At 43.9% G+C, this 24908-nt stretch overlaps 3 protein-coding genes across 5 annotated transcripts in view; 2 read left to right on the plus strand and 1 right to left on the minus strand.

Moving 5' to 3' along the window:
* The window catches only part of PLEKHH1 (pleckstrin homology, MyTH4 and FERM domain containing H1), a 50188-nt gene extending 42156 nt beyond the window's left edge, over window positions 1-8032 (plus strand). The window contains exons 22-29 of the mRNA XM_055538402.1: window positions 203-358; window positions 1404-1504; window positions 2481-2622; window positions 3712-3854; window positions 3965-4094; window positions 5677-5763; window positions 6021-6167; window positions 7084-8032. Coding sequence (XP_055394377.1) covers window positions 203-358; window positions 1404-1504; window positions 2481-2622; window positions 3712-3854; window positions 3965-4094; window positions 5677-5763; window positions 6021-6167; window positions 7084-7245 — 1068 coding nt within the window. The 3' untranslated portion in view covers window positions 7246-8032. The remainder of the gene's footprint in view (window positions 1-202; window positions 359-1403; window positions 1505-2480; window positions 2623-3711; window positions 3855-3964; window positions 4095-5676; window positions 5764-6020; window positions 6168-7083) is intronic.
* Window positions 8033-8371: 339 nt separating this feature from the next.
* PIGH (phosphatidylinositol glycan anchor biosynthesis class H) lies at window positions 8372-18187 on the minus strand. 3 transcript variants are annotated; one of them, XM_055538401.1, is made up of 4 exons: window positions 17890-18187; window positions 12710-12919; window positions 12184-12231; window positions 8372-10149 (listed from the first exon to the last, which is right to left on the minus strand). In XM_055538401.1, the coding sequence occupies exons 1-4, from the start codon at window positions 18097-18099 to the stop codon at window positions 10057-10059; spliced, it is 561 nt and encodes a 186-aa protein (XP_055394376.1). In that variant the 5' UTR covers window positions 18100-18187; the 3' UTR covers window positions 8372-10056. The 3 variants fall into 3 exon arrangements, with proteins under 3 accessions (XP_055394376.1, XP_055394375.1, XP_055394374.1); XM_055538400.1 differs by having other exon boundaries at window positions 12184-12264; XM_055538399.1 differs by having other exon boundaries at window positions 12184-12267; window positions 17890-18182.
* Window positions 18188-23386: 5199 nt separating this feature from the next.
* LOC129620651 (60S ribosomal protein L39) lies at window positions 23387-23770 on the plus strand. The gene has a single exon (XM_055536430.1). It carries the CDS (start codon window positions 23435-23437, stop codon window positions 23588-23590), a length of 156 nt encoding a protein of 51 aa, XP_055392405.1. The 5' UTR covers window positions 23387-23434; the 3' UTR covers window positions 23591-23770.
* Window positions 23771-24908: the final 1138 nt, after the last annotated feature.

Below are 24908 nucleotides of genomic sequence, written 5' to 3' on the forward strand. Positions count from 1 at the left end.
AAATCCCCTGGAGAAGGAAATGGCAACCCATTCCAGCATCCTTGCCTGGAAAATTCCATGAACAGAGGAGCCTGGTGGACTACAGTCCATGGGGCTGCGAAGAGTCGGACACAACTAAGCGACTTTCACTTCACTTGCTTCTTTCAGTCACGCCTTTCCACCTCCTGGGCCCTGACCCCTCCACTGGCCTCTCTCCCGGCAGGTGGTGGGTTTTGACGGCTCCTCCACCGTGGACGAGTTCCTCCAGCGGCTAAACCAGGAGACGGGCATGAGGAAGTCCTCCCATTCAGGCTTTGCCCTATTCACGGACGACCCTGCTGGCAGGGACCTGGAACACTGCCTGCAGGGGAGCGTCAAGGTGATGGCCCCACCCCCAAGCCAACTGAGTCCCTGCTGCGCCACCTTGGCCTTCAGGATTTTGTGTTCCCAACCTGTTGGAGACTAGCCCGAGGCATTCCCCCAGGCCAGCATTTCTGTGCCATCCTAAAATGAGCCCATACAGATAGAGTTGTCTCTGCCCTTGTCTCTGGAGAGATTTCCACATACATCCCTCCCTCCCTCGAGAGGCTTTTCAGCTTCCAGGGGAAAAGCTGCCTCTCAGCTCAGTGTTGGAAGGACAGGGAGGCGCTTATCAGCATCAGCCTGACCTGGGCAGAGCCCCCTGCCAGTTCCATACACACACACACAGACAGACAACTGTATGCTGGACCCAGCAGATGTTGTGTTGCTGGCCACTCACTCTTACCTCAACTGCCAAGGCCCACTGTGCTTACAGGTTCCATCATAAAGAGGTAGATCCTTATGGTACCTCTGCATGGACTTTGAGTGGGATTCAAGCCCTGTGTTGCATTAGGGTCTGGGGTTAGAGCTGCAGGGCATGCTGGCTGTTGGTGGGAATGTGCTGGAGCAGTTGATAAGGATGAGGGTTTGGCTTCAGTGTCTGCTTTCTCTATGGTGACAGGACAAAGGCTTCTATAGTCTTTTACCATTGCCTGGAAAAACTATGCCATGTACCTTCTTTGTAAAAGCCTGGCGTCTGTGAGGCTTTGTTACATAGGAGGCCTCTGGTAATACTTGTTGAAGAGGAGAATGGCGGCTGGTGGAAGCAAAGTGGAGCTGGTGGTAAGGGGCCATGTTTTTTGACTGGGGCCACCATGGGAGGTGGCCTCAGATGTTAAGGCAGTGGGGGGCAGTGTTCCACAGTTTGCTGCCCACACTGCACGCAGAGCTCCACCTCTGTCTGTAAGGAAGTCACTGGCACCCTGGGTCCCGGGAGCATGAAGCCTTCTCAGGTCAGCCTCCGGATGGAGAACGATCATTCTGCTCTGCCTGGGTCCAGGCATGACTGGCCCTTCTTTCCCTAATCGGGAGCTTTTCTGACTTTGCTCTTTTGCATCTTGCAGATCTGTGATGCCATCTCCAAGTGGGAACAAGCCCTGAAGGAGCTGCACACCGGAAAGTCTGAGGGCGGCACACGTGTTGTGAAGCTGATTTACAAGAACAGGTCCTGAGGGCTGCCGAGGCGGGCACCGAGCATGAGGGCTGCTGCTGGGGTGCAGCTCCTCACTTTTTCACTGGAGGCCTGTCATTCACAGATAGGCCCACTGATATAACACTGCCTACTGGTCATTAGCTGGGGGCCCAGGCTGGCTCTGCTGTTCTCTGTGAGACCCTGGACAGCTCAGGCTTTTGGTCCCTGTACTGTATCTACACACTCACACATGCGTGCAAACACACACACATACACCCCTGACCACCAGCCAACTTCCTCGGGTGGCTACATGTGCTACCTTAAGAGAGGAAGATTTTGAGCACTGGATATTTAAGGCTAAAGAATAAATTGCTCCTGTACCAATTCCAGGAAATACAGGAGCCATCCTGACTTTATATCACTTTGAGTAAGAAATTTTCATCTCAGATATGTCTCCAGGCAAATAATTTCCATTAGTCTCTTGGAATCTTAACTCATCCAGTTCCCTAATGAACTGTGAAAAAGGGGCTTCCCAGGTGGCGCTGTGGTAAAGAACCTGCCTGCCAATGCAAGATAACACGGGTTCAGTCCCTGGGTTGGGAAGACCCCCTGGAGGAGGGCAAGGCAACCAAATCCAGTATTCTTGCCTGAAGAATCCCATGGACAGAGGAGCCTGGCAGGCTACAGTCCATAGGGTTGCAAAGAATCAGATACAACTAAAGCGACTTTGCATGCATGCACCAGGTACCAGCTTCCCCTCACCTAATCCAGTAAGTCTAAAGGTGAATTCAGAATTAACCACACGCTACTGTTGCTGTGAGATCTGGTGGCCCTGTATCTTCTCTGTGTCATGCTTGGTTAAATTTTCTGGAGGCAGTGGAAAACAGACTCACAAATGGTATAAAAAGAGTAGTTTCTTTCTTTGGAAATCAAGATATACAGCTGCAGAGACAGCCTCATCCGTTCGGGATTCCAGTTCAGTCCTGGCTTCTCTTTCTGTCTGCTGTAGGCTGTATTTTCGGAGTCAAGTCAAAGGCGAGACAGAGCGAGAGCGTCTGCTGCTCGCCTGCCAAACTAATGTAGAGATAGTGGCAGGGAGGTTTCCTGTCAACAAGGAGCTGGCTCTGGAGATGGCCGCCCTGATGGCTCAGGTAAGGCTCTGCTCAGGAATCGGGAGGGCCAGGGGACCGTCTTGAACTCGCAGGCAGAATGCATCACATGGGGGGAAACAGAAGATTCTGCAGGTTCTGAGGTGCCAGAGAGGGTGGCCTTGCTGACTCCTTACCTAGTAGGGCACCTCACTGCAGACACCGATAGCATGGAGCCCAGGGGCCTGTTTGAATCCAGCCACCTAACTGCTATGAGATCTTGGCCAACTTACTTTGCTTATCTATGCTTTAGTTCTCTTTTGTATTCTGAAAGCAAAAATCCCTTCCTGCCGCACCTACAGCGTTGTACTATGAGTCTTAGATAATGTATGTTGTAAAATGTGTACTCACCAGCTGTCAAACGCTGCAGTGAGAACTGGGGAAAGGAACGGGCATTCAGGCTTTGACTCTTCTTCCTGTTACCTGTAGGAGGCTGTCTTGCCAAAGGCATCTGGGATGCCTTCTTGTTTCCCCTAAGAGTCTGGGTTTATGTGCTGGAGAAGGGGAAATAATAACAGTTGATCTTTAATAAACATGTACTGAATATGCCAGAGAGAGCCCTGTGCTGAGCGTTTTATATGCATTACCCTATTTAGTTCTCATCCTTACTTTGTAGGAGAGTAAACTGAACAGAGTTTAACCTGATTGTGGTTTCGAAGCTGGTAAATGGCAGAGCTGGAATTTGAGTCAAGCATCTGACTCCCATGGCCACATTTGGAACACTGCTATACTGTAGGATCTGTAGCATCTTCCGCCCTCTATCCCATAGTTTGCGATTAGAAGCCAGAATTTCTGTAGTGTTGTCTGCCACTGATTAGCTACGTCTTTGGATAAGGCACTTAACTTCAGCTCCAAAATGAACGTTGAACTTGACAATCTTTAATATTCTTGGACCCTAAGATTTTTTTCTCTGGTGTCTGTGAAACTTGAGATAAAGGGTCTGGTCACAATAAATGCTTTTTTCCCATCCATTCCCTCCTCACCAATTAAGGAATGAAATTACGGTTTATTGTACCTCTCTCAGCAGGCCCCCACCCACACCCTATCCACACCCGATTTCCTGACTTGTCCCTCCGTGTGCTTCTATTGCAGGTCGAGTACGGGGACTTGGAGAGGCCCATCCTTCCAGGACCTGGGGGTACACCCTCTGCCAAGGCTCAGCATCACCTCCAGCAGGTCCTGGACAGGTTCTACCCAAGGCGCTACAGACACGGGGCTCCCCCTGAACAGCTGAGGTAGGCTGCAGGGTCTTGCAGGAGTCACTGTGGGGAGGGCTGCAGAGTTGGGGAAACCTCAGAGCTGCGACAGAAACTTGGCACCCTGTCTCTCTGTCCGTCCAAACCAGGCACCTGGCAGATCAGCTGACCACGAAGTGGGCGGCACTGCAAGGCTGCTCCTCTCCGGAGTGCGTCCGCATCTACCTGACAGTGGCCCGGAAATGGCCCCTCTTTGGTGCTAAGCTCTTTGCTGCTCAGGTGAGTGTGAGCGTTTCCAGTGGAAGGAGTGGTTACCATCCCATCTGGAAGCCCACCATACCATCAGAACTCCCTTAAGTTTCTCAGGGATTCCATCAGGTTTGAGCCAGTTCAGTCTGTAGCGCCCGCCTGCACACTATCGACCACTAGGGGTCGCAATCTCTCCACCCATTTCTTGCCTGCTGCAAGCTTTCCCTGGTCCAAAGCAGTTGTGACTCATTGCTTTTGGACCAGGATTATTTCTGGGTGACCCTCAACTTTCCTTTATTGACTTCTTTCCCAATCCTACCCCTGGAAAAAAAAAAAGATAGGGTCAACTAATTCACAGCAGGGTTCAGACTTGATGTGACGTCCCTCTCAAGAGTGCTTTCATTTGAAAAGAACTTTGAAAGGACGGTTAGTATCATGACCTAAACAAACACACCTCCACTGACGTGGAGTGGCCACGGGGGATGTGACTACTCAGGCAGCAGTTCATTTCTCCTGCGAAGGCCAGGTGGCCAACAGTAATTTCAGCTGGAACTCTTCTTCACTGGGTATCTGGTACGTGTGAACTTTGTACATAATCACAGAGTGTGTGGATGCGAGATCAGTGCTGGATGCTGGCTCGTGATCCTGTTCACTGAGGGTACAGATCAGACAGTAGACATTCACTCATTCATTCAACAAAGAACTGTTGAGCTCCGATTATACCTCATGCATTGCGCTGGTTGTTTGCAGTTGCAAGATGTAAGCAAATCCGACACAGTCCTTGCCTTCATGGAGCTTCCTATCTAGTAGGGAAGGTCCACATTAATCAAATACTAATTCTCTCTCTCTCTCTAAATACATATATAATTTTTTTACAAGTTGTCACAGTGCCATGAAGGAAAAGTATAGGGGTGTTATAAAGGTATATAACATGGGGACCCTCTTGGCCTGGAAGGTTGGGGAAAGCTCCTGATGAAAGAGACATGTCCATCTCTGTTCCAGCTTCTGGATAGAAGAGATAGGAGATCCAGATTGCCCTCATGCAGCCCTGGCAGGGAAAATTAGTCATTCTAAGACTTGCCCACCAAATAGTCACTTTTCTCCCTGGTAGGGCCTAAAGCCTTTAAGGTTGCATTATTGTTTTCCTGATTTTTTAAAAAAAATAATCCCTAGAAAATTGGTTGAAGCAGGATGCACTGGAGCTGGGAGAAACTGGGTGGAACGCTTTCAGTTTCTGAGAGCCAGGAGAAGACAGCCTGTTCTCCATGCCTGTGACGGAACAGCCAGGGCTGGCCTCTGCTCTGCAGCAGGAAGAGTGTGCTCTGCTCTGTTTTGTAGCAGGGTAGGCTGTGGGTACTGCAAGAAAGGGATACCCTTCCACACTCAGCGTACTTCGTAAGCGGCCAGAGCTCCAAGCCAGACGCCTCCTGCCACAAGCAGACTGTTTATTCAGTATGCTGTACAAATACCATCTTCTGTGTTTTCTAAAAGGAGAAAAAAGTTGGAAATCACTGCCTAGCAGATCCCTGGATGTGCCTTCTACTTCAGAAAGCTCTAGTGGTTCAGAATCCTAGCTGTGACTTGGTCTGATGGGATTTTCCTGTTCCCCCAGCCTGCACAGCTGTCTTCCAAGGAGAGCGCTCTGGTGTGGATTGCTGTGAATGAGGATGGAGTCAGCATCTTGGACCACAACACTATGGTATGGGAGGGTGAGGGCTGGCTCCCGGGTGGCTCCTCTCTGCACTCAGAGTCCTGAGCTGAGTGACCGTGGTTGCTCTGCCCCCACTACCCCCACCCCAAGCTCTGCTGTCTATAGTCTAGACACAGCTATAGACATTTGGATGGAGCTCTCCAAAGTGTGGCCGCTTCAGACTTCTTTCTCCTGGTCTGACAAGACTCCCAGCTCAGGAGGCAGGGGGAAAGCTACCCAGGAACTAACTGGATCGCTTCTCACAGCAACTGCACGTCACCTATCCCTACTCTTCGGTGATGACCTTCGGTGGCTGCCGAGATGACTTCATGCTTGTGATCAGATCCCTTCCAGACCAGAGCTCTGGGAAAGGCCACGTTGAGAAGTTGATCTTCCGGATGGCTGCTCCCAAGGTGGGCCTGAAAGCTGCTACAACATTTGACTCTGATCGACTATGATGAGGTGGGCTTGGAGCACAGAAAGGAGACTGGGGTTATGATAATACCCCAGAAGGGCCCCGCCCCGAACAAAAACGTTTGGCCTTGTCTCTGATCAGTACTCCTGAGGGTGCTGGGCTGGTAGGTAGAGGGGCTGGTGGGGGCTCTCCTCACGTTACTTCTTCTGTTCTGTCAGCCACAGCACTGGGCAGCTTGGGCTGGGGCCCTCTTGCTGCTCGTCCGTGCAGCAGGCCCAGGCCCAGGCCCAGGGCGGCTTCCTCCTCCAGGCGCTCTCCCCTTGCCTTGGGTTCTGCTATCCCAGCACTTGTCACAAGTCGGCCAGTCAGCACAGGTTCCCCTTCCCTGGGGTTTTGAAGAAGGCCCAAAGACCTGTTTCGCTTTAAGGGCCTTGTTCCTACTCGGTACAGGAAATGTTGATTGGCAAAAATAACAATTCCAGAGACTCTGAAACCGAAGTTCTGATTTATAGTTTCTGGCTCCCTTCTGAGCAGCTGGAAACCCTGTTGTTTTAATGCTAAAGCTGGAGTTTGACAATCCTCCTCCTTCTTTTAATACTATCCCTGCCCAAGGAGAGGACACACAGGTCCCTTCCTCCAGGAAAGCCGCCTGCCCCGGCTTGGAGAGAGGCAGAGCGGAATGTTGGTCCTCCTGTTTTCAGGAGGTACCATGGACTTCAGACGCCCATTTCACTGGTTGTCTGAACCTCACCAGTAATGATCCCCCGCTTGGACATTTCCACCCTGGGTGGGTATTTAAGAGACAAACCAAAGCCCAAGAAGCTTATGTACCCAGTGCAACAGCTAGTGAGAGAGTGAGCCAGAATTCAAGCCAAAGCTAGTTCCATTCCTTCGTTTCTCTGTTGTCTCCTTAGATTGCAGAGGTGACCTTCATCTTGGCCAGCTACATGAACCACTGCTCCACAACTGTGAACCCACCCTCCACCCCCGCTGCCGCCTGCCAGCCATGGGAACTGGATGGACGACAGTTCTTTGCTTCCGTTCCCTGTGCTGCCAAGGGGCCAATGTTGCTGTGAATATTTCTCTTGCCCTTTTCCCCACCACCAGCTGGTGCCTCTGGGATTAGACATGTATCCTCGGGTGTGATACTACTGTGATGGGTCTGATAGCCCCTGCAACCTGCCCCAGTTGTTCTGTGAAATGTGTACTTCGGTGTCCACTTTACTCTCCAGGTGCCTTATCATGTTCCAGGGCCAACCTTTAAAAATCCAGACCCAGTATAAAAACCACTTCCCCCCTGCACACACACAAAAATACTGAGCTGTGGATGCTGTTCGGTTCTAGACGCGGGGTTGCCCGCTGCCCCTGGTCACTGAGGGCATCAGTGCTGTACGTCAGCTTTCCTGCACTGCTCTCTCAGGGAGACGAGCATTTTTTATATTGGCTATGGTCCTCACGCAGGGATTTATACTTGAAGTTTTCCTGACATCCCTGAACGGGAGAGGACTAGAATTTCCAATTCACTTGAACTTCAACAAAAGCCTGGAACTCACTCAGGCTAGACTTCCTTTCCCACACGGGAGAGGTGTTAGCAGGGCTGGAGACAAAGGAGTTGACCCACCTTTCCCCTTCCCCTGCTACACACGAGGCATCAGTGGCGCCCTTCTGGGGCAGCGGCCCCTGTCCCTGCAGGACAAGGTGCTGTCCCCCAAGAATGAAGCTGGTCTCCTCACACTGGACCATCAGCGCAACAGAGTACAAGCAAGGGCAGGGGTGGGTCTACCCTGGCTTCTCCTTGTCTCATTTTAACGACAGGGCTCAGTGAAGGCTGTGCTTACTACTGTAGAAGGTAGGCATCACTTATTCCCCTGCTCATTGAAAAACCAAGCAAATGCATCCTGCTCTTTGCTACTCTGTGAGGCCACCAAAAATGACTCAGACACAGAAGATCCCCCCTCCAGGCTTGTGAGCCTGGATTTGCTTAAGACTTCTGGTGAACTTGCACTGGGAATTAGTTTGAGGGCAGAGCACACACATGTGTTATCTGATGCCTGACTGAAAGTTTCTTTCACCTTTTGCCTCCTGGTGATGCCAATATCTCCCCACCCCCGAGTGAGACCTGCTGTTGAGTGCAGAGATGGTCTTGTCTCCGCCCTCCCCTGACAGGGAAAAAAAACAGACGAAAGAGTTCATTTATACTCTGATTTTCCAACATGGGAGAAACTGAGTTTTATTTCATAGCTCTTAACGCAGCCTTATCATTTTTCAATAAAGTGCTGAACAAACGACATGAGTTTAGCAATAGCATCTATGAACCCAGCCTTTAACCCCAACAGAGTGTGTGGTGGGGGCACACTGCGAAAACCGCAAAGCTGGGACTTGTTTATCTGAGCACCTCAGCTGCTGTAAGCGTCCCCTCTCACCCTTTAACCTGAGAAGCATGATGAAAAAGCCAGCACATCAGAGTGTCTGCCTCTCTTAAATGAACTGGACTTTGCCAGGCTGGCAATTTTATAGCTGCCTCCCAATTTGGTTTCTCCCTTTCCCCCACGATTTGGGATTTAGCTGAGACATTTCTACCTCGAATAAGTCACATGTCATATGTCCCACAGGATCCTGAATAACCCTTCCAGGGCTGGTGTAAAAGGCAGAAGTTACAGCTCTGGTTTTGTAATATCTTGAGTATCTCTAAGGCAAATAAGGATATTATCCTTTTGGATAAGATATTATCCTATCCAAATAAGGATAATATCCTATTAATAAGGATATTATCTACAGGACCCTGTACAGAACTACCCTGTACAGAACACAGGAGCTAGGTGGACAGAGACTAGACTTTTGTAGGACACTGCTTCCTACTAACCAGTCCCTGAAGGACTTGCTTTTTTTCTTTCTTAACTTTTATACAGGGACACTGCACAGTTGGAACAATTATCTTTTTCAAAAGAGCTGTCAAGAGTTAAAATAAAAAATCCCAAATAAAAAGTAAGCAGGAATGGAGCTGTGTTCCTACTGAGTTTAGAGGGTCAAGCTGTTTTCCCTGCCCTGTCTTCTTCCCAGCCCTTCAGGAATCCTCCCTAGTTTGTTGATTTTATACAAAAGAAACAGCCTTATAAACAAAGGCTTCTATAGTATGTATGTTTATCCTTCTTCAACATGTCTGGGAACCAAAGTCAAATTTCTGTCTGGCTTTTTGTTTCATCCCTCTTGGAAAAAGAAGTTTTTGGAGTCATAGACAATGCTGAGTAACAAGAGTATTAATGTACTTGACACCTTTGACTGAAATGCCACGATCATGTTTGTCAATAAAAAGCAGCTGTCTGAACCAAGCAGTGGTGTACGTTTTGGAAGAATATCTGTTTATTAAGAGAATCATCATAAAGTAACCCTGTACAGAACACAGGAGCTAGGTGGACAGAGACTAGACTTTTGTAGGACATTGCTTCCTACTAACCAGTCCCTGAAGGGCTTGCTTTTTTTCTTTCTTAACTTTTATACAGGGACACTGCACAGCTGGAAAAATTATCAAAAGAGCTGATGTCAGTTTCCCATTTTCTATAAATTCCAACACAAAGTAAGCCCAAGTGTGCTCACAAAGTACGCTCAGTCAACATTACTCCTAACATAGAGTTTCAAGGTCTCCCCTCAATTGGTAAAATAAATAAAACCTTACAAAAGGAACACTAAAATATACATTAATATTTTGCTCAATATCACACAATAAGTTAGGTTTTCAGTCACCTTCTCTATGGCTCTGAGATCCACCACATCCATACTGGTTTCTCAGACTATGTCCACTTGAAGGTTTAAAATACAGAAAATAAGCCAGCCACTGTGGCTTAGGAGTCTCCTCTGGAAGACAACACTGGCTTTCTGAATGCTGGGACTCATAGGCTCGTTGATGTGGCTTTCTGGTGTGCCAGGATCTCCTGGCAGCTCCTATACACTTCAATCAAGCAGTCCAGCCGGGGCTTGGCACTCTGAATTCCAAAGGGGAGAAATGCAGAGTCAAGATGAACGTAAGACTGATTAGTGGTGGTGTGTCCATGTGCAACCTTGATCTCTCACCTACAACCCGAGGGGGTCTAAACGGCACAGGTGTGGGCTCAGAGAGGTGGAAGTTCAGGCCTCACAGGACTTTGCTGGGAGTGATCCCTAACCAGGCCCACAGCCCAGCCTGTGAACTGTGGGAAGCAGGAGCTCAACAGACAGTTTTTAATCTGTCTAAATTTCATGATATCCGCCTAAGAGCAAGAAAGGGGAGTAACAAGGACAGACCCTCTTGGGAAGTGTCGCAAGCTGTGAAGCAGCTCTCAGAGACAAGAAGGGCACTTTGATATGTAAAGACTGCAAATTATTTTGTATAATGAAATATAATACAATCAAAAGAAAAGCCACAGAATGAGAAAAATGTATGTGGAAAGCATATTTAATAAAAGTTGGCTACCTAAAATAAATTGTTATAATGCATAATCAATATGTAGTATCTGCTTGACTAATAGAGGAGATGGATAGTTTAAAACAAGAGAAAATACTGATAGGTAATACTTACAAGGAAATATAAAAGTCTGTTATTTAAAGAGATACAAATTTAGTAACTCTAAATTCCTTTAATATATACTAAACTAAAAAATAGCTAAAACTACTGTTAGACAAGACTACATAAAAACAAGCACAAATTCCCAAAAGTATGGTAAAGCTGTCTAATCTCTAGAGCCAAATCTCAAACACTATTAAAATCTATGAAAGTATTCATAAGCTTTAATATAATTTTGAGATAAATTCTAAAGAATTTTAGCTTAGCTGCCTTAAATCCTTTGTGAAAAAGGCAGTGAGGCATAATTAACTGCATACATGATTTACATACCTATAAAATAATTGACTGTAATTATGTTTGTATAAGTATTTTTTATATGAGCAAAACAAAAAATAATCTGGATGTGGTTTTAAAAGCTAGCAAATGATGTGGCTAAATAAACTAATATATGATATGATGATATAATTATTTAAAATAATAAGTATAATGGCTTTTGTAGATACATGAAAAATATATTAAAAAAGCAATTATGGCTGATTCACATTGTTCTATGGCAGAAACCAATTACAACATTGTAAAACAACTATCCTTCAATTAGAAAGATTAAAGAAAAGAGTTAACTGAAAAAAAAAAGCAAGACGCTAAAATAGCGTATAGCAGTCTGTATGGATCAGTAACATTTATGTAAAATCATATATTGGACTTCTCTGGTGACTCAGTGGTAAAGAATCCTGCCAATGCAGGAGACCCAGGTTCCATCCCTGGGTCGGGAGGAAATAGGCAACCCACTCCAGTATCTTTGCCTGTGTAATCCCATGGACAGAGGAGCCTAGGGGGCTACAGTCCATGGGGTCTCAAAGAGTTGGATACAACTTAGTGACTAAACAACAACAAAAATCACATACTAGCAGACTGACAGAATCGAAGCAGGTGAATGATGATATATATGCAGAAGCTGCTGCTAAGTCGCTTCAATCGTGTCCGACTCTGTGCAACCCCATAGACGGCAGCCCACCAGGCTCCCCCGTCCCTGGGATTCTCCAGGCAAGAACACTGGAGTGCGTTGCCATTTCCTTCTCCAATGCATGAAAGTGAAAAGTGAAAGTGAAGTCGCTCAACCGTGTCCGACTCCTAGCGACCCCATGGACTGCAGCCTACCAGGCTCCTCCGTCCATGGGCAAGAGTACTGGAGTGGGGTGCCACTGCCTGCTCCGCAGAAGCTGCCATATATGTATTATTATCTCTAGAATTTGTATAGGTTCCTAATATTTCTGAAAGTTTTATCTGCCTCAGAAAGGAATTTCTGAAATAACATTCTAATTCTTGGTAAAAATAGCCTGCAGGAATCCTCAAATATTCTTGACAATAGAAGATTACATTCCTACTGAACCTAAGAAGCAGTGGATCTGCTCAGAGAAGGAGTAAGGTAAAGGACTTCTCTAGAGAAAAAAACTTAAGAAAAGTCTTCTGTGCTCACCTGGAAGATGGGTACTACTTGGGATATCCCATGTGGTTCCACTGGATCCTTCAATAAAATGCAGAGGTAGTAAATCACCTTCTGCTGTAAGAAAAATAAACCAAATAGGAGAGATCTAGGTGAAACTCAGTTTTCTTTCTCAAAACTTCATAAATAGCACTTGATAGCTTCTGAACTGACAGAGGGGTATATTCTCATTCTTTAGAGGAAAAAAGACAAAAGAACAACAACCAGAGATGATTCTGAAGCTGGGCTAGAAAATAAAGTTGAAATGCTAACTCCCTACCCATGAAAACCTGCATCTCTTTAAGAATAAAGGGCGTATGTTTTCAATACAAGTTTACTTTTATGGTTTAAAGACATGCCAGCCAAAAAGAAAACACTCTAAGTACTACTACATGGAGCCCTTAAGTTTAATTCTGTGACATCATTACTTGAGGTATTAAGACTCAGTTTAGATCCAGACATACCCCATGGGCTGCCTCCTCTAGGGAGGCGGGTAACATTTACTGATTTAAATACTTACCATGTAAATAGCCTCATTAATGATGACATCCTTCACCTTGTCCATCTCAATGAAGGTGGTACTTTCTTTGCCTGAGGCATAGGATGAGGTCATCTGGATGCCCAGGGAATCAATGATTAACAGAGTCTCATGATCAATCTTTACAAAATGGAGGTAACCAAGCAGGCCTAAGAGAGTGATGAAGATGGCAGCAGACAGGATCATGCTGTTCTGAAGAGAGAGCCAGACACAGGCGGTTAAGATTATCAAGTGTTTCTCTGCTGGTTAATAAGTCAACTCCAGACAATGTGGAAAAAAACCTTTGTTCTCCTTGAGGTGAATGGATAGGAAGAACGTGCGTGAAGGAAGAGGAAGCTACTTTTATTTGGGCTCTGCAGTGCTAGGAAAGCACATGATAAGACACATCCAGACAACAAATGGACAGGTCTGGGGAGAAGAACCTCCCTCAGCAGGATACCCATCACACTGCTCTCAGAGATTTTCCTTCCAAAATTGCAACTTAAGGACTCAGATTTTTTCTTCTCACCTTTCATCAGTAAAATATGTAGCAAAATCTCAGACTAAACAGTAATAAATAATAACATGCTTAGCACAGTGCAGCAGATAATACTCAACAGCCACTCCTGCTTCCTAACACTCCTGCAAACGACTGGTTCAGAAATGGACCAATGACACAACTCTACTACTACTACTAAGTTGCTTCAGTCGTGTCCGACTCTGTGCAACCCCACAGACAGCAGGCCACCAGGCTCTGCCATCCCTGGGATTCTCCAGGCAAGAACACTGGAGTGGGTTGCCATCTCCTTCTCCAATGCATGAAAGTGAAAAGTGAAGTCGCTCAGTCGCTCAGTTGCATCCGACTCTTCGTGATCCCATGGACTGCAGCCTACCAGGCTCCCCCGTCCATGGGACTTTACAGGCAAGAGTACCGGAGTGGGTTGCCATTGCCTTCTCCCACTTAGCCAATGACATATGAGGGGAAGTCTGCTGGAAGGCTTTCTAGAAAACTAAGTCCATCTCAAGAAAGAGATCTAAGGAAGAGAAGGCTCCTTCATCCTAAAGTTTTGATGCCCAAAACTACAAGGCCTCTGCCAAAACTGTGTGGAAAGCTGGGCTGAGGACAGGTAAAGGGTAGAAGATTGGTAAGATGAAAAAACTAAAATCAACCGAGCCTCTTATGCCCTCTAGAGTCCTTCTTCATCTTGACTTCTGGTTTTGTTAAATAATAAAGATCTTACTACTCAGGGCCCTTTTGGTTGTTTTGGGTTATGACTGAGTGATATGTTAAGGCTGACTGACTAGCTGAAATGACTAAGGACAGTGTTAAGGGTCCCCAAAATGGTATTTATTTCTTTGATTCTAAGAACCTTTTAACATTTACAACCTTTTAACATTTCTGAAGTTGAAGTGTGTTTTTCTATCGAGGTATGTTTGTTTTCCTTTTTTTTCCCCCCCCAAAAAAACTATTTAGAAGGATGGCACAGGAAAAAAAAATCATTGATGACCTAGAATCACAAGAGATTCACTAATTTATGGCTGTCATTCCTTGAGGGCAGGAGGTGTTTTACTAATCTTGTTACTGACAAGATACCCTCTCTGACCTACTAACTCTAGTGAGACTCTTGTTGAACAATGCAGGCCTTGCTGGCCAAGTTGTAGCAAGACTCTTGCTAAGTGAGTTTACAGAAGACGCTCACCTTGGTTATCTGGTCACCCTGGCCTGCCTTCAGCAAGAATCCTGTTGAATCAATTTAGCCAGAATCCCCCATTTACTCCTCATGTTTCCTTTTAGTAATTTTGCATCCATTGACCACTGACCCTGCTCTTTGGCTATAAATTTCTACTGGTCCCTGAGGTATGCAGAATTGAACCCAACCTTCAATACTGAGGTCTCTTTTCTCCCATTGCAACAGTTTCTGAATGAAATCTGTTTTTACTGCTTTAACTACTGACCAGCTCTGGTTTTCCTTCAAAGTACCTTTCTACTTCTTTCTATATAACACATAGTTAAGAGTTAGATAAGAAGTCTAAGAACTATTTGGGCCTGTGATCTGCTTTTGTCTGGTCCACATTAAGCTAAAACTGTTTTTGTTTGTTTTTTTCTTTTTTACATTTTTTGAAGGGTTGATAAAAGAAAATGAAACAGAAGAATATGAGACAGAGACCTGCAAAGCCTAAAATATTTACTGTTTGGCCTTTTTAAGAAAAAGTTTGCTGACCTCTGCACTAGATAATTATTTGTTAATTAACAAATGGAGGATGGAGAAATCTATGTGCTGGGTCTTTGATGGGCTCAGAAATATCTACTTTGAGTTAATTAAATGTCTAGTACCTAGTACAGTGTCTTGTACATAATATGAACTGAATAAGCATTATGGAAGAATGGAGAGAGATAAACTTATGTTCTGGCCCTTACAAGATTTATTAGAGACAAGATTAAATATATAAAATGTTTTTGGAGAATACTATGATATAGAAGTGACTAAGACAGGATTAACAGAGAGAAAAAGCAAGAAAGAGAGAGATTAAAGCACACAGGAATATCCTACGAAGACTTCTAAGGAAGCAGGATTTAACTGGTGCTGAGGAGGTGGTAATTATTGACAGATATACTTAGCTGAGAAAAGGAAGGGGAAAGAACATTCCAGGTTGGAATAAGTAAGGTAAAAACCTAGAATTCTAATAGAACTGTGAATTAAAAAACTGGGAGGAAAGAAGGAATGAAGAACAAGTATATACTTAGGGGATTTTAATATTATTTTTAAATTTTTTATTTTATTTTGGAGTATAGCTGATTTATAATGTGTTAGTTTCAGGTGTAGAGCAGAGTGATTCAGTTATACATATTCATATATCTTCACATTTTGAAATTCTTTTCCTATTGAGGTTATTACAAAATATTAAGTAGCGTTCCCTGTGCTATACAGTACGTCCTTGTTAGTTGCCTATTTTAAATATTGTAGTGTGTATGTATCAACCCCAAACTTCCAATTTATCCCTCCTCCCTTCTTTCCCCTGTGGTAACCATAAGTTTGTTTTCTAAGTTTGTGAGTCTGTTTCTATTTTGTAGGTAAGTTCATCTGCTTACTTAGGGGATCTGACCCATATCAGCTTTCCTATAAAGTAATCACTGCCCAAAACTTTATTACCCCTGCATTTTTTATACTTAATTTTTCTTTCTGAAATTCTAACAATTCAATATTGGTTTGGATTGAAGTAAAGCCACATGTTTTAATGAATTCCTCCAAGAGATTTCTTCTTATACAAGCTGAGATTCAGTACTCTGATTAATAGTTTTGAATAGGAGAAAAAATAGAAATTCTGGTACACAGAGCCCTTAAGAAGTGCTTCAGTGGAGTTTAAAGGAAGATAAGGTTACTTAGCCCTGGACATTAATGAGGGTTAAGTAGGATATACCAGGATGAGATAGATAAGTACAAAAGGGAGCTGGTGTAAAACAAACCTCCTATTTAAAAATTCTGCTAAGCAAGCCATCAGACAGCCTTGGGTTTGAAGCCCCAGTAGGCCATTTACTAGTTTTATCACGTCAGATAAGCTTTCTTCTAAGGTTGAAATGAGGCATTCAGTAAAGCAGCTGGCACTCAGTGGGCTTTAATAAATATCTGTTCCCTCCTCCTCCCGGAGAAGGCAATGGCACCCCACTCCAGTACTCTTACCTGGAAAATCCCATGGACGGAGGAGCCTGGTAGGCTGCAGTCCATGGGGTCACTAAGAGTCGGACACGACTGAGTGACTTCACTTTCACTTTTCACTTTCATGCATTGGAGGAGGAAATGGCAACCCACTCCAGTGTTCTTGCCTGGAGAATCCCAGGGACAGCGGGGCCTGGTGGGCTGCCATCTATGGGGTCGCACAGAGTCGGACACGACTGAAGCGAATGAGCAGCAGTAGCAGCCTCCTCACATGACTATGTGGGTAGAACTCAGGCTAGTACTGAAATTCAACTATATTATATATTAAATTTTTTAGGGGGCAGGAGGAAGAACTGTCCTGGCATTTCAACCAGTTCAACTGACTTATGAACTTTTAGATACAACTGATACAAATAAGGGTCTTAATTTTGTGTATATCTACACTAAATTAACCATGCTCTGAAATATGCTCTAGTGGCTTTTTCAAAAAGCTAATGGGGGACTTCCCTGATGGTCCAGTGGTTAAGAATCCACCTTGCAGCGCAGTGGATGGGGGTTGGATCCCTGGTTGGGTGAACTAGGATCCTACAGGTCACGGAGCAACTATAATAAGCAAGCAGCTGCAACTACCTGCCACATCCAAAATAAAAAAACATTTTTTTTTTTAAGAAAAACAAATAGATGCAGTATTGAAAACCATACCCAAATTACAGAAATAAATAGCCTTGCTGTACTTAGCTCTGGTCAGATCACTTCTGGAATAAGACATGTCACTCAGGACACTACATATGAGACTAAGTTACAAATGAAAAGGGCAATTAGGATGATTCCTTTCATTTGAGAGTTGTCAGGATGCTGCTACATATGACCCTCACAATGCTGTGGCGTTGGCATAGCAGGTACCAATTCCATTTTAGAGGTGTGAAAACTGAACCTGAGAAAATACTGATGGGAATGAATCTGGAAATTAAGCACAGAAACCACCCGTCTCCGCAATCTCACAGTTCTTTAGAAAATACTTGGAAGTGGGGTAGTGATTGTGGGGTGGGGGAGGTTAGACTGTCCTGAAAAGAGAGATTCTTAGCCTGCGTATTTGAACTGTGGAGGCAAAGGCAGTTTCTCGAAGACTGTAAAAGGTATTGTCAGCAGCGACTCCTGTGAAGAGTGGAAGGGATGGGTGAGGACGATCCGTCCACCTAATTCTCTAAACTCTTGGAACTGAACTACCGTGAGCCTGTACTACACAGAGCACATGGAAGTTAACGTTTTAGGCTGTCGAGCAAGGACGAGATGTAGGCTGAGTGGAACCACAGCGCAGAGAGCAGCGATCCCGGAGTGGGCGCAAAGTTCACTCAACGTTAAGGAAGGAAGAGAGCTGTCCAGCAGCGGAATGGCGTCCCCAAAACCGGCGAGTTTCTGCCCTCCAGGCCGCACGACTGTAGGAAGGTCCGGTGAGAGCTCTGGGCTCGAGCCTAAGACCCCAAAGATCCTTCCAAACCCAAGCCCCGACTCCGAGGCCGGCCTTACCTCACAGAGTGTGAAGAGTCCGTAGGCCGCCAGCCAAACGGTGCAGGTGACAGCGGTGAGCGAGCGCAAAGAGATCCGAGGGCAGCTGAGGCAGAACTCCAGGCAGGAAGGGGAGTAGTATCGGCGGTGCAAGGCCAGGCGGCCGCCGCAGATATCTGAGAAGCTTCGCTCGTCCTCCATGGCCGGCTCGCCCGCCCCAGGCCCGGCCATGCCGCGCCTCTCTAGCGCGCCCTCCAGCGTCCTCTCGCTGGCTCTGGACTCACTTCCCCACCGCGGAGTTGGCCACGCCCCTCCTCTGGCGGCGCGCAGCCGCAGTTCGGCGCGGACGGCGGCGAAGGCTCTTGAGGGGTTGTCTTTTCACTCCTTGCGCGGCCGGAATTCTAAGCGTATAGAATCACCGAGATTCGTAGGGGGTGCCAATGCCTGAGCGGACAGATAAAAACCGCTATTAACGTGCTTTCCGCTCGACAAACTGATTTTTATTCCCAAGCTAGAGGGCACCCCCAGGAGGCTGTCAGCAGGTATTCGTTCATACCACTCATTTATTCATTCATTCCGGTGCCGTTTTAAGTGCTGAAGAGGTGGACAGGATCGACAAGGTCTTTGGCTTCAAGCAGCTTCCTTCCTATTGAGAAACAATATAGAAATAATTCCAGGGAGTGTTGTTGCAGTAATATGACCTGCAGGGGTGGCTTGGGAAGTCAGGAAAGTCTCAGAGAAAATATGCCAGAGCTGCAAGGATATGGAGCCAGACTGGTCTCTGGGAACGCTAGAGGAAGAATTTGCCAGGAAGGAGGACCAGAAAAGACAAAGCCCCCGAGGCTGAAACAGGATTGGCTATTGGAGGAATCAATAGGTCAGAGAGGCGAATGCGAGGGAAATGCAGTTGGAAGTTAGGGAAGTAGGTAGGGGTCAGATCCAGGAGAGTCTTGTAGGGCCTGGTAAGGGGTCTGAATTTCATTGCCTAGTTTTCTCTCCCAGACCACTAAGTGGAGCACTGAGTAGGCAGACAAGTCCTGGCTGGAAGGGTTAGCAAGAGTGAAGGATGCAGAAGGTATAGATAATAAAATTACTAAACTCATGAGTAATAGAGACTTGTGGATTCCCTTTTCTTTTTTATTTGAAATGTGGCCCAAGAGTGCCCGTGTGGCCCGTTAAAAGAATTATGGTGCTTCAACCCTGAGGCAGCATCGTGTATTAAAGAATTTGTGTAAAAAGATGAATGGTATAAAGGTCTCATCAGCTTGTATCCTGATGAAAGTCAGGTTCAGTTTCTCCATCTTCACCCAGGATTTTGTTTTCCTTTTTCTTCAAGCATTATTTTGTTTCTCCAATTTTAATTCTGTATACTTAATCTTACCAATACACCCCTTTCATTTTTGTAAATATCATGTGATGTCTTTTATAATGGTAAAAGTGATGTTTGCTTATTATGGAAAATTTGAACAATACAGAAAAGAAGAGGGACTTCCTTGGTAGTCCAGTGGCTAAGACTGTGCTCCCAAGGCAGAGGTCCTGGCTTCGATCCCTGGTCAGGGAACTAGATCCCACATGCCACAGCTAAAGATCCTGCATGCCACAACAAAGACTGAAGATTATGTACGTGTACAACTAAGACCCAGTTTAGTCAAATAAATTTTTTAAAAAATCGTCGCCATACATGGTTATAAAAAATAAGAAGAAAAATTTAAACCATCCATATTTCCACTACTCAGAGATAACCACGTTCAGCGTTTTGGGGAACCCACTAGTCCTAGAGTTCTTAACCTGCACACTATAGATAAAATCAGAGTTTTATCTTTAGTTTCTTAACTTCTAATTGAAATTTAACATTTCTTTTGATTATGAACTAGGCAACAAACCAATTAGTATTAGTAATACTTGTGATTTTTGTCACTGATAGAAACCACAGATATTTTCATCTCATAATAATTATCTCAAAATGTCATTTCCACTCATTACTTCAAAATATCTGCAGTAATTATTAGACCAACTACTGCTGCTGCTGCTAAGTCGCCTCAGTCGTGTCCGACTCTGTGCGACCCCATAGACGGCAGCCCACCAGGCTCCCCGTCCCTGGGATTCTCCAGGCAAGAACACTGGAGTGGGTTGCCATTTCCTTCTCCAGTGCATGAAAGTGAAAAGTGAAAGTGAAGTCACTCAGTCATGTCTGACTCTTAGCGACCCCATGGACTGCAGCCTACCAGGCTCCTCCATCCATGGGATTTTCCGGGCAAGAGTACTGGAGTGGGGTGCCATTGCCTTCTCCGAGACCAACTACTAGATCTCCTTATTTATGTGTCAATAGAAACACATATTACCATAAGACATTTTAAAAAATATTCTGATAACTATTTTAATTCACTTTTGTTTGAAATTCTATGTGTTCATTTACAAACAGTATTGTGATAAGGGGTCCATTAGGTTTACTAGATTTACAAAGTATCTGTGACAACAAAAAAAAGTGAAGAACCAGTGCAGGCTCAGAAGTTTCACCACTCTAGAGTCATAGAAAAAAAGACACCTAAGACACCTATTTAAAGTACTACTTTAAGTATTTAAAATACTTAATTTTTTGAATATTAAATTATTATATTAAATATTAAATTCTAGGGACAAATAGTATAGTAATGTAATTCCACAATCTTTATAATCACTTTGCTCTATCAGATTGTCTTCTTGGCTTGCTTATCTGCGGTAGAAATTGAAATCTGGGTATTTGCCATTTGCTTAGATGCCGCCTGGGATATAAAGTGATAAGTTCTCACGACCATAACCCTGTAAAGACAGCAAGGAGTGATATATATATATTTTAGCTCTCAATTTTGGACTTCAAAGTATTCATCAGCCTCAAAAGTTCGGTGGAGGGGACTTCCCTGGCAGTCCAGAGGCTGAAACTGTGCTCTAAATGCAGGGGGTCCAGGTTCAATCTCTAGTCAGGGATCTAGAACCCACATGCTGCAACTAAGAGTTCACGTGCCATAATTAAGATCTGGTGAGGCCAAATAAATAAATAAATAGAACTAACTAAATAAAAATCTTTTAAAAAAAGGTCGATGGAATATAGCAGCAAGGAAGGGTGGGCTGACAAAAAGAAGTCAAACTTAGCAATTGGCAAGTTTCTCCATGGAGTGTTATTAATGATATCTTTCTTCAGGTTCACTAAAGGAGTCTCACAACTAATTCCCTAGTGAACCGAGTTGTGGAGAAGCAGAGAAAGGAAGTAGGAGAAACACGTACCCTGTATATCTCAAGGTACTAACTGCTACGAAAATAAAATGTCAGTAACATAACAATAAATGTTGGTTTATTGTCTGTCTATAGTCCATTTAAGTGCTTCTGGTCAAATGACTCATCATTTCTGCCTAGTGATAACTCAGGGACCCAGGCACCTTCTATTTAGTGGCTTCACAATCCCTTCGGGCTTCCTCAAGTTCCCTTCCATTTGATCTTCTGCATCTAACAGATGAGGGGGCAAGCATAGAGGATCATTCCTGGGAGGGTTTAATGGCCAAGTCTTCGACCCACGGAACTCATAAACATGGATATATGTAACTTCAAAGGAGGCTGGGAAACACTATCAGTATGCCAAGTGGTGAAATAAAAATGATTCGGTGAACAACTGGCCAGTCTTTGCTACACTTTCCAAAGAGTTCTGGCTACAAGAACTAGGAGATATATTTGAGTGAATTGAGCATCGTGGTGGCAATATACAGGATTAATCTGACCTATTTTTGATAAAACGGGTACTTACTTCAACTGCTGAAGTTGTTCTTGGAAGCTGAGTGTTTATGAATAATAAGAAAAATATCTAGCCAAAGAATTCAGATAACTTTTTACTTTTATGGCCCATGCTAGATTCCTTTTTTTTTTTTTTTTTTTTTTTTTTGCTGTGATGGGTCTTCATTGTGATATTGGGACGCTCTCTAGTTGTGGAGAACAGGCTCTCAAGTGTGTGGGCTCAGTTGTTGCAGCACGTGGGATCTTAGTTCCCCTACCAGAGATTAAACCTGCATCCTCTGCATTGGAAAGCGGATTCCCAACTGCTGGACCACCAGGGAAATCCCCATGCTAGATTCTTAAAACTTTTCTATAGAGCTTTCTCTTAGTATTTAGTTACACTTATCGATGGCATAATTTTTCTAAGAATACTGTCTTATTCTGTAGTTTTTATTGTTTCTTTTTCTTATGATATAGCATTAATGATTTGCTAGAAGGAAATGGCAACCCACTCCAGTACTCTTGCCTGGAGAAGCCCATGGATGGAGGAGCCTGGCGGGCTACAGTCCATGGGGTCACAAAGAGTCGGACACGACTGAGTGACTTCACTTTCTTATTTTCGGGGGGACTTCCCTTGTAGCTCAGTTGGTAAAGAATTTGCCTGCAGTGTAGGAGACCTGGGTTCGATCCCTGGGTTGGGGAGACCCCCTGGAGAAGGAAATGGCAACCCACTCCAGAATCCTTGCCTGGAAAATCTCATGGACAGAGGAGCCTGGTGGGCTGCAGTCCATGGGGTCGCAGAGTCGGGAACGACAGTGCGACAAACACTAACACTTACTTAACTGAGAGTAGACTTAATTTAGGACCACTTACTCATAGGGAATAAAAAGTAGAGGCCCATCTAAGTGAAAAGAAATTCCAAAGAAATAGGGTTTTAAAAAGATGAAAATTATACCTCAATTTTTAAAAAGCCAACCAAAAGAACTTAAAAAGCTTGTTGCAATTTTGTGAAATTGATCAAGAAAGAATTTACTTTGCATAAAGAAAAGGTAAATATAACACTTCATTTTGTTCAGAATTTCATTTTGGATTATCTATGTAGTGTGGATATGCCTCTTTCTATAGCTTTTTTTAGTGAGATTTCTTTTGGTACTACATTACATATATGAACCTGTTTTAGAAAAAACTTGGTCTACTGTGTTTCTCCTTTACTCTTACACTACTACCACACTCACAACACTTCTGACACCAAATGCTGGGGAGGGGGGTCCCACACCAAGGACAATAATTCTCTGTGACACCAGTTTTCCGGCTCCATTATGTTCTGTTCTCTTTTGTTTTCCCTTGTGCCAGCATCAACCTGTCTCATTACTTCACAGTAGGCATTGATTTCTCATAGCGCTAAGTCTTTCAACTGTGATATTTTACTTCAAGACTGTTGAAATATTTTACTTCAAGACTATTGCTGGCTGTTCTAGGTTCTTTGTATTTTCACCAAAAATTTTGCTTGGATTGCATCTATCAATCAATTTAGGGAGAATTGACATCTTGTTTTTTTAACTGAGGTATAGTTGACTTACAGTATATAAGTTTCAGGTGTACAACATAGTGATTCACAGTTTTTCAAGATTATACTCTACTTATGGTTATTATAAAGTATTGGCTATATTCCCTGTGCTGTACAATATATTCTTGTAGCTTATTTTTTTTGCTTTTGCTTTGTTTTTTTTTTAACTTTTGTTTTGCTTATTTATTTTTTAACATCTTACTTATGACTCTTTTCTCTTCTCCGCCATCCTGTGTGCGGTTGAGTTCTCTCCTCACCATGTCTTCTCACAAGACTTTCAGGATCAAGCGGTTCCTGGCCAAGAAACAAAAGCAGAATCGTCCCATTCCTCAATGGATTCGAATGAAAACTGGCAATAAAATCAGGTACAACTCCAAGAGAAGACATTGGAGAAGAACCAAGCTGGGTCTATAAGAAGCAAGCTGGGTCTATGAGAAGTGGTCTTAACATGTGTGCCACACATGTTAAGACCACTTTTTTAAGCAGCCAAATCACAATGAGAACATCACTACTGTAATGCTTGGCTCCTGATGTTATTTCCTCACTATCAGTCTGAGACCCAGTAATAAATATGAAACATTGGAAAAAAAAAAACATCTTACTTATGTTAAGATTTCTAGGTCATGAACCTGGTACTGTATATCTCTGTTTATTTAGATCTTCTGTAGTTGTCTTGTACATCTTTCATCACACTTATTTCTAGGTATTTGGTGCTTTTTGATACTCTTACAAATAATATATATTTTAAAAATTTTATTACCTGTTTCTTTTAATAAGATATGTTATTTTCCCAAAAACATCAAATTGAAATTTTATAAAAGAAAATATATTCCTAACCCTGTCACCTAAAAAGTCTTCATTTCTTAAGCATTTGAGTCCTTTTGTTTTAATGTTTTTAATTATTGAAAACATGATGTAATATAGAAAATCTGTGAATGAGAGAGAAAAATCCTAAAGACCTTTCAGTTTTACATATTACTTTTCAATCATTCTCTCTTAGTTTCTGCACTTTAAAATATTATCGTAGTGATAGAATACACACCATTTTGTAATGTTAAAATATAAACTGAGGCATTAAAAAATATATGTTTATTTGAGAAAAAATCGATTCAAATAGGGCAGTACCAAGCCAGAAGTGAGTAAGAGCTCTCATTCCACAGGCACTAGGGAAAAGACTTTTATAGAGAAATTGTTCTTGCTGTTTAGTTGCTAAGTAGTGTCTGACTCTTTTGCGACCCTATGAACTACAGCCTGCCAGGCTCCTCTGTCAATGGGATTTCCCAGGCAAGAATACTGGAGTGGGTTGCCATTTCCTTCTCCAAGGGATCTTCCTGATGCAAGGATCCAACCCACGTCTCCTGCATTGCAGGTGGATTCTTTGCCACTGAGCCACCAGGGAAGCCCTTATAGAGAAAAAATGGAAGCAAAACAAGGAAATCATCTGATTGGCTATAGCATAAGGTTATAGTATTTGGAAAGCCTGGTCAGCCATTTGTGATTGGTTGTCTTTAGGTTTAGATTTCTTAACCTTGAGGCATTTATAGGTTTTTTGGTTTGCTTATGTAGGCAGTAAAAGTATTAGAATCACCTCAGTGTAATGTATTTAACAATAATTAAAAATGAATGTTTTGGCAAACATTTTCCATATTTCTATAGAATTTATGAATACATTTAAAATAGCTACATAGAGTTCCAGCCTGTTAATCTACCATAACTTACTTCGTACCCCCCT

Source organism: Bubalus kerabau, chromosome 10 (assembly GCF_029407905.1).
Source record: "Bubalus kerabau isolate K-KA32 ecotype Philippines breed swamp buffalo chromosome 10, PCC_UOA_SB_1v2, whole genome shotgun sequence".
Taxonomy (NCBI): domain Eukaryota; kingdom Metazoa; phylum Chordata; class Mammalia; order Artiodactyla; family Bovidae; genus Bubalus; species Bubalus kerabau.

Bases quoted from the DNA above. Each gene is read 5' to 3' on its own strand.
- LOC129620651 (XM_055536430.1), top strand. From the start codon at position 23,435: ATGTCTTCTCACAAGACTTTCAGGATCAAGCGGTTCCTGGCCAAGAAA.
- PIGH (XM_055538399.1), bottom strand. From the start codon at position 18,099: ATGGCCGGGCCTGGGGCGGGCGAGCCGGCCATGGAGGACGAGCGAAGC. The intron at 12,920-17,889 runs GTAAGGCCGGCC...CTCTCTCTTCAG, and splicing joins GACTCTTCACACTCTGTGAG to AACAGCATGATCCTGTCTGC. The intron at 12,268-12,709 runs GTAAGTATTTAA...TTTTTCTTACAG, and splicing joins TTAATGAGGCTATTTACATG to CAGAAGGTGATTTACTACCT.